The 9,786-nt window shown below is 41.0% G+C and overlaps 1 protein-coding gene across 1 annotated transcript; it reads right to left on the bottom strand.

The window, feature by feature from the left end:
* Positions 1 to 8,396: 8,396 nt before the first annotated feature.
* LOC143024152 (uncharacterized) lies at positions 8,397 to 9,572 on the bottom strand. The gene has a single exon (XM_076182937.1). The coding sequence runs from the start codon at positions 9,570 to 9,572 to the stop codon at positions 8,397 to 8,399; it is 1,176 nt and encodes a 391-aa protein (XP_076039052.1).
* Between the last annotated feature and the right edge of the window lie 214 nt (positions 9,573 to 9,786).

Below are 9,786 nucleotides of genomic sequence, written 5' to 3'. Positions count from 1 at the left end.
TGTCGTCATGCCAGTATAGGTGGATGGGAGGGCTTCACAGTTCCCTCGTGCACAAGTAAACCTATAGATGACACGTGGTTTCTGAAGTTACTTTCTCTCTTGGTGGGGTCTGCTTTTAAGGAGGTGGTTGGCCTCCCTTGTCATAAAAAAAATCACCAATATCATTATTTTCTCTGAGTTGACTGGTTTAATGTTCCTCTTTATGTTTCATCATACGCGTATCTTATTTCTAGGCTGATGAAAATGTAGATTTACAATATATGTTAGTTTTTTTTTCTATATTTTGATTACTTTTATTATCTATGTACCATCCTCCCTCGCAAGTAGCGACGCTCTATCCCGCTAAACCATCGAGCATCCACAGCAATGTTATATTGAAGGATAGTGCATTCTAGCTCGCGCCCGACTGTATATACTATCGGTTGTTTTAAGAAACGGTTAGACAAGTTTATAGATGCGGATGACAGGTATAAGGCTTATGTTCTTATGAGTTTGCAGGTCTTAAGATAGCCCCATTCCACCAAATTACTTAATTACTTAGATCACATCTGCCACCAACATGTTAAACTAGTAGTGATATGCTACCAAACATAAAAGTAACAAACACATAATACCTTTCACATGGAAATGAATTAGTAGGATATTTACCAACGGTGACACCGATGGAGAACATAAGATGTAAACCATCACATGGCAAAATTATTTAAGTCACCGCTATTTGTCTTTCCTACGGGTAGGTGTAACTTCGTAAGAAAAAAAAATAAGGTAGAGTAATTTCTAAACCTTTCATATAATCACAGGAGTTTTTACACAATAGACACAATGAAAAAAAAAAAACGCTCGTACACAAACAAAAATAGGAATGCGCTAACGCCTAGAATTGCTAGTCACATACGCTCCATACTGCGTATAATACATGGGTTATATAAGCTTGCCTCCCGCAGGGAAAAGCGCGGCGAGGGGATACGGGAAAATGCGTTAGGGGAAATTACGCAATCCACGCCCATGGAATACAAAATTTATAGTATAGGTGCAGGTATGTAATTATACATGGATATACGAATGTATATATATGCGTATGTATTTTTATATGTATGTATAAATGTATGTATGTATGTACGTATATATGTGTGTATGTGGGTATACACACACACACACACACACACACACACACATATATATATATATACAAACATATATATATATATATATATATATATAGCTATGCATGAATGTGGGTATGCATTTGTGTATATATGTACATACTATGAATGTGTGTATGTATGCATGTATGTATGTATACATGTTTGTATATAGGTATGCCTATTTATATGTAGGAAAAAAAATCCCAGACATTTAGTCATTTGAGCAACTGTGAGGGGAGACTGAGAGCAGCCCGCGAGGTGACCACGCCAAGTGTACCACATGTATTGCTTTTTTGTGTATAAAGGAGGATTAACTGCCTCTACAGTGTAAACCCTGACGATGATCCCCGGACAGGTTTGAAACGTTGGGAATAAGTTATATAAATATATACTCGTACATATACATACATACATATATATATATATATATATATATATATATATATATATATATATGTACACATATATATATGAGAGATAGAGAGAAATCCGAAGCAGCAAAACACATTCACAAAACACAATCTTTCACTTGACAAAGGATGTCTTTACAGCTGAATAACGCCGTATGTTAGCACACAAATCAAGAAAAGACAAATAACAATATCACTCTTCCTCACCCATCTACAATAAATAGAAGATAGACCTTTTGCTTGCCAAATGGACAGCATTTCAATTCTGAAAAAGACTCTGTAATTTGAGAGAATACTAAGAAGTGGAAAGACTCACGATTTTCGGAAACAGAAGACGATGTTACTAAACCTTTGGTGATTATGGGGTACCTCCTTACACGGTTTTAGTCTTTTCACATCATTGACATAAATCTTGTATTGTTCATGTTGTTAATACCAGACAATTCGGATCAGAAGGTCCGTTTGCGACTCAAAATTTTCATTAAATTGAATAATATTGGTAAGTAAAGAAGAAACTGCTCAAAATACGTCAAACTACTGAATGAGTGAAGAACGAAAGATGTACTTACGTTTTGCCACTACTTTCAAAACATTTCGTTCGTGACTTTTAGTATTCGATTACCTTGAGTGAATATTATAGAACACAATTTACAAGTGGATCGCAATCACTATGGCGGAGAGAAACAAACCAAGGTCTGATTATCGTATTTTAATCTTTGACTGATTTTATATCTGTAGACCTGGATAGCTGCTGCTGTTTGATGATCTGTCACCCATTCCTGGAGATTAAGGAATGCTATTTCTCCGTCACTGCTTAACGTTAAAGAAAAGAAACACACACACACAAATATATACATATACATATATGAATACATACATGTACCAAAGGTTTTTTTCCCTTTGCATGAAGGTAGACGAAAAAAAATAGGCATAGAAACCACTCCCACCCATTCTATCCCCTATACCCTGCACTCCCCCCTACCCTCTTCCCTCCCTCTCATCTTGGCACCTCCTGGATAACGGGTCATCCCTATATCTTGTCCACTGCCCTGGCACAGAAGCAGAGCTGCAAGACACAGCACATCCACAGCAAGGCAGCTTCTTTAAATCGGAGACCCCCCCACCTCTCCGTCCCCTCATGTAGAAAGGGAGAAAACGGGGAGGTAACCCTTCGGGATGCGTCAGTTTAGTTCTCATACATACTCCCACCCACTCCCCCTCATGCATCACAGCATCATCCATACACAACCATTTTCCATTCATCCATATCTTCTGTCCTCTCCCATCCTTCCCCAACAGACATTCCCCTCTTTCCAAAACCCCCTTTTACCCCGTCCATCCATCTCATCCTAGGTCGCCCCCTCACGTTCATTTCTTCCACCTTTGCATTCCACACCTCTTTTACTAGTCTTTCTTCACTCATGTGTCCAAACAATCCTAATATTCTTTCATCAACCCTATCTCCCAACTCCCTTTCCACCCCTGTACTTCTCCCCACCCACTTATTTGTCATTCTATCTGGCCTAGTAACTCCTATCATACTTCTCAGGCACCTCATATCTAACACATTCAAACTTCTTCACTCTTCCTCTCTTATGTTCCATGTTTCTGCCCCGTACAGTGCTGTTGGCACAATCAGTCCTTCATACAATCTTGTCTTAGCATCTATTCCCATTACACTTTTCAATCCTCCAAAGTATTTACTCGCTTCTCTCAATCTATATTCTACCTCCACCCCCACTAATTCCTTTCCTGCCACATTCGCACCAAAGTATCTAAAACTATCCATTCCCTCTTGTTACTCTCCCTTAGTACTCACTTCCAGTCCGCTGCCACTTTCTCCCCTTGGACATCTCACCACCTTACATTTACGCCCATTTATCTTCAACTTCCTTCTTTCGCAGACCTTCCCAAACTCTGTCACTAACTTCCTCAATCCCTCCTCTGAACCTGCTACAAGCAAAGCGTCGTCAGCAAACAACAACTGGATTATCACCAACTTTTCTCCATTTTCTTTAACCATCTCCAATCCTTGACCCACTACCCTTGCATCCACCTCTCGCACCACCCCATCCATGTATAAATTGAACAGCCAGGGCGACATAACACATTCCTGACCCACACACACAAACAACCATACACACACAAACACACACATAAAACATACACACACATAAAACACACGCACACACACACACACACACACACACACACACACCTCGTGGCGCTGTGGTTAGAGTTCTCGCCAGCCACTATGGCGGTCCGGGTTCGACTCCCGCCCAGGGCTGAAAGAGTTACAGTATCGCTGCGCTGCGGGAATTTACTCCAACTCTCGTGGGCGGGGAGTTGGGTGTGTGTGTGCGTGTAAGGTCACAGTATTACTCATAGATCGGTCATACGAGCTCTAAGCTCTCATCCGGGAGGTTAATAACTGTCGATCACGAGTCCAACACGTGATCCAAGACCATGGTGAATCACGCACACACACACATACTTATTGTGTATATATATATATATATATATATGTATATACAGTATATGTATATATGTATATATATATGTATATATATACATGTATATATATATATACACATATATATTTATATATATATATATATATATACACACACACACGTCCCGGTGGCGGATTGGTAAGGCACTGGCCTCACAAGCCGGAGAACCGGGGTTCCATTCCCCGGCCGGGCGGAGACAAGTTGGGTTTGTCTCCTTTCACGTGTAGCCCCTGTTCACCTAGCAGCGAGTAGATACGGGACGTTAGTCAAGGAGTTGTGACCTTGCATTCCCGGTGTGTGGAGTGTGAGTGGTCTCAGACCTACCCAGAGATCTGCTAATAACACAGGGGAACACTTTTTCAGTAACTTTGAGTTGCATTGGATATTTTAACGGATTTTGAAAGAGTTTTAGGCGCTGATTTCAAATCTGAAATTAGTTTTTCTCTACAAGCTCTAGTTTGTATGCAATTTGAGGTTAATGAAATTGTACATATGTGAACTTGCGTAAACCATGTATAAGCATTTTAACGTCCATATATATAGATAGCTTCTAATATTTTGATCATTCTCCTTTTGTTTCAGTTCAAACATGGCTTCCAGAATGAGACATCATTGCAGAAACAAGCCTGATGCCTTCTGCTACATATGTGGATGCTACACACTCAATCGTCAGAGACGTAACATATCCTCGTTCGTCAAGCGTGCCTACAAGGCATATTTTGAAGTTCATCTTGGTGATCAAGACAAGCAATGGGCTCCTCATGTTGTGTGCCACAATTGTGAGGAAATGCTTCGAGACTGGACCAAAGGAAAACGCAAAGGTCTGCCTTTTGGAGTTCCAATGATTTGGCGCGAACCCACCAACCATGTAACTGACTGTTATTTCTGCATGGTAAACACAACGGGTGTTGGGAAGAAAAACCGACATAAGATTACGTATCCGAACATTCCCTCAGCTATTCGGCCTGTTCCGCACTCTGAAGAAGTACCTGTTCCAATTTTCAAAGGCTTGCCTTCATTGGACGATAAAGACATTGGACATGATACAAGCCAGCAAGACAGTTGTGACAGTGAATTGTCAGAAAAGTGTTCACAATCGGAGGACTGTTCTTCAGACACTGAACCTTTCCCCGTCCCTAAGCCTCTTCCCCAGGCTGAACTGAATGATTTAGTGCGGGATTTAGGTCTTTCAAAGAAAGCAGCAGAGCTTTTGGCATCAAGATTACAAGGCAGAAATCTTGTTGATCACTCTGTTAAAGTATCATATTTCAGATTGCGTGACCAGCTTTTTGTGACCTTCTTTTCAAAAGACAGACAGTTTGTTTACTGCCATGACATCCCAGGGCTTCTCAAAGAACTGGGTGTACCTTACTATAGTCCTGCTGAATGGAGACTCTTTTTAGACAGTTCAAAACGCAGTCTAAAGTGTGTTCTTTTACATAATGGCAATGTTTATGGAGCAGTACCTGTCGGTCACTCAGTGCATTTGCGGGAAGACTATGATGATATGAGAATGGTCATGGACTTATTAAAGTATCATAAGCACAATTGGATAATTTGTGTAGACTTAAAGATGGTCAACTTTCTTCTTGGACAACAGAAAGGTTTCACCAAGTTTCCATGTTTCCTCTGTATGTGGGACAGCCGAGCACGAGACAGACATTGGGTCCAGAAGGACTGGCCTATTCGTGACACCCTTGAAGCAGGCATGCCAAATATCATACAAGACCCAATTGTAAACAGAGATAAGATCATCTTTTCTCCTCTTCACATCAAATTAGGTTTGATGAAACAATTTGTCAAGGCACTGGAAACCGAAGGTGAATGTTTCCAACACATCATCACAGCTTTACCAGGGTTATCATTTGAGAAGATCAAAGCAGGCGTGTTTGATGGCCCACAGATTCGAACCCTAATTCGTGATGATCAGTTTGTTGCTAAGATGACCGCTTTAGAAAGGGCAGCATGGTTATCTTTTGTGGCAGTCGTTCAGAACTTCCTTGGAAACAATAAGGCGGAGAACTACAGTGAACTTGTGAACAGAATGCTCCTAGCTTTTCGTGATCTCGGGTGCAACATGAGCATCAAGCTTCATTTTTTGAACAGCCACCTTGATCAGTTCCCTGACAACCTGGGGGCTGTGAGTGACGAACAAGGAGAACGATTCCACCAAGACCTAAAGATCATGGAAGAACGCTACCAAGGGCGCTGGGACAAAAGTATGATGGCTGACTACTGCTGGAGCATTAAACGAAATTGCCCAGATGAAATGTACAAACGCAAAAGTTACAAACGCAAATTCCTGCCTGAAAAAATACACAAAGAAATTGATAAGCTTCCATCAGCTGTGGTGATGTTCTGAAGGATGCTAATCTAACTTTGGGATAGATGTTCTGTTAATGTTCTGTTTCTTTTGCCTTAATAAATGTACAGAAATGGCTTGCATACTGTTTTAAGATTCAAGTGAACAAAAGAATTGTGGCTGATATTGCAATTTCCCATAATAACGAAAATTTAAAAAATAAATAAAAATGTCAAATTGCATAAAATCTGTAGCTTGCAGACAAAACCCGACTTCAGATTTGAAATCAGCACACTCAAGTTGACTATAGAAAAGTCTTTTTTTAAATGCAACAAAATGAGTGTTCCCCAGTGTAATGAGCTCTGAGCTCACTGCCGTAGGGTGGTGTCTGGCTGTCTCGAAAAAAGGCTGCAGCAGATCCGAGGTGAATACACACACACACATATATATATATATATATATATATATATATATATATATATATAAATATACATTCCTATTAAATGCTAAAGCACAAGTGGCGTCAATGATTTTAAGAGAACATTTCTCTAACTCTCTGTATTTCCCTTTCTCTTCATATTTCAAACTCTGAAGGAAATAGTAAAAGGCTTCAGAACATTCTGAAGCCTTTTACTATTTCCTTCAGAGTTTGAAATATATATATATATATATATATATATATATATATATATATATATATATATATATATATATATATAAATTTCCGTCAGTGCTCACTTGTCTTTTGGAAGATCGATGTATCCTCCCTCAAGTAATTTGTTTGTGACCTTTTATTTTAGATACCCGCACATTGGAAAAAAGTTAAAGAAAATAAAAAGAAGATTAATAAAATAAAATAAATTATATGACGAGGATGTTACACATTTTTCTTATTTTGAAGGGGCACACTGTTCTCTGCCTGACAAGCGTCTTTGCAGACTACGATGCTTACCATTTAGTTCTTTGCGGTTGGCCTTAATGTTCGTTCTTCCTGATGAGGAAAGTTCTTTTGTTTAGTTTGTAACAAGAAACGAAATGAATTCGATTTTATGTTGGGTGCATTAGTTACCTCTTCATGTTCTATAATGTAAATAGTGTTTGTCATTATTGCTGTGTTTATTGTAGAACATTTTGTAGACAAATGGTTAAATCCATCCTGGTGTGATATTTTCTTATAGAAAAAGTTCAGATGTTTGTTGTTAATTGTTGTGACCATGTAGGTGTTTCTTTGCACGTCATGTGTCACATGGATGCAACCGAATCAAAGAAGAGGGGAAGGATGGACAATTGGAAGGAACCGTTACACCGAATTCCGGCTGTATTGGCCCAATTGAGACCTATCGGTCGGTATATGCGGTGCAAGGTTCGGTATGGATGGCCTATGACAACCAAGCCTTTCCCTCAACTAGTTTAATATATCGAGGGTTTACTGTACTATATGAAAGAGGCTTTCTTCTGGATAAGACTGTGAAATTTGGTGGCCTCGGAATGAGAGATTAAATTAATGTCTGCGAGTAGGTGCTGTATTAAACGTTTTTTTTTTTTTTTTTTTTTTTGGCGGAGTCACAAGCTCGTTGCCTATTCATCCGGGCGACTACCAGACGACTACCCTGTGATAGGGGGACAAGAATACTGCCACCGTGTCCCCTGCGAGTCATCAAAGACGACTAAAATGGGGTGGAACGAGAGAACTAGGAATTACATCTCTTCATGTACTTTTCTCTCATATAAGGTCAGGGCAATTTTTTTTTTTAATTGACCATCCCCTATTAAGGGAATGAAAGTCTTTGCTTGTATACAGAAGGTTAACGGCTGGTTTGGTGAGCCTGTTCGAAACTGGCGTCGTCTTTATTACTCCGCGGGAAACCATTTACTAAGTACAAATCCAGACATACAATGCTCTAGAGTCTAGATAATGATCCTGATTTCCACCGGGCGATTTTATTCAGCTGAGGGAAAACCCTATACTACCCAAAGGGTCATTTGTGAATTCTTGCCAGTTTAATACATTTTAAAAGTACTTTTCTCAACCTTGCAGGAAGGAAAGTTTGGCTAGTCTGAAAATGTCGATCCTCTTCTCTGGTGTTGGCTCGAGCATGACCCACATGGCCGTTGTAAGAGTGCACTTCTGATGTTGGCTGAAGGTCGAGGGAAGTCGGACAAAAGCAGGTTTGCCGTTCTTGCAGCAGGCCAAGTAGTAACGCAGGAGGTCACGATCATCGAGTTCGTCTGCCTCTTCCTTGTAGTAGGGAACTTGTCCTGTGCACAGTTCGTAGAAAACACAACCGAGGGCCCACACGTCCACTTTGCCTCCGCTGTATGGGTGCATCTTTGTGTCAATTACTTCCGGTGCCATATACCAAGGAGTACCACGGCAACCTTTAATGTCTCTTCTATAGACATGGGGCGTTCTTCGGGACATTCCAAAATCGATCAGCTTGACAATCTTGTGGTCTGCGCTGAGAACGATGTTTTCGGTCTTGAGGTCCAGATGAGCAAAGTTCTTCGAGTGCACGTATGCCACGGCCCGAACGAGTTGCTCACAGTAGGACGCGACTCTGTCGCCCCAATCTTGGTAAGGCTGCTCCGCGTGTTTGATGACAGCGCTGTCGAGCGTCCCGCCCTCGCAGTACTCAGTGATTATGATGTTCACTTTGCCTTGTGTCGCCACATCCACAAGACGAACAATGTTCGGGTGAGTCAGCTCTGCGAGGGCTTGGATCTCGCTCAGAGATCCCTTGCCTTTGGTCGGGATCTTGGCGACGCAGATATTTCCCGTCGTCTTGTTGATGACCAGTGATGTGATTCCATAACCTCCAGAGCCCAGAGCACATTTAAAAGTGTAGTTTTCATTATAATCAATGGTTTGATTGCTGCTGCTGTGGGCTTTGACTGAAGGTTCTGTTGGGGCAACTGGCTTCGAGGTTGCTCTCGAAGTGCCTTTTGACGACTGGCGGCGCTCGAGGCTCTTTCCCTTCTGAGGCAACGATGGGTGCTGGCGACTCATGATCGAAGCCTCTTTCCTCGTTGAAACGTCCTCCATCTTTCTTGCTTCCTGGTCCTTGGAAGGGTTTCTTGAGGACTTGTTTGGGCTCTTCTCCTTTTCCTGAAGGGTCAGGCAGCAACAACAAACCATTGATCTCATGACGCCGGCGAAGGATTGACGAAGTCGGGCGAGTTCGAATTTTCGGAGTCGCGGCATCATCCTTTTGCGAGTCCTGCCTTGTGCCAGACACCAGTGTCTATCAGGGGGTCAAAGAAGCGTTTGTGTCAGCACCCACAAATGTTAGACACAGATAGACAGCAACTGTCCTCAATTAAGCGATGACATTTGCGTTTTTCTATTAAAGAATTTTTTTTCTTTTCTACTTCTCTTGTGTTACATTTTTTATTTTCTTGTTTAGTCCACATGATTA

Source organism: Oratosquilla oratoria, unplaced genomic scaffold (genome assembly GCF_046742065.1).
Source record: "Oratosquilla oratoria isolate Oo_2021 unplaced genomic scaffold, ASM4674206v1 SCAFFOLD99, whole genome shotgun sequence".
NCBI lineage: Eukaryota > Metazoa > Arthropoda > Malacostraca > Stomatopoda > Squillidae > Oratosquilla > Oratosquilla oratoria.
Note: the sequence above shows the minus strand (reverse complement) of the source record. Positions and strands in the feature narration are given on the sequence as shown.

Coding starts and splice junctions, on each gene's coding strand:
- LOC143024152 (XM_076182937.1), bottom strand. CDS start 9,572: ATGCCGCGACTCCGAAAATTCGAACTCGCCCGACTTCGTCAATCCTTC.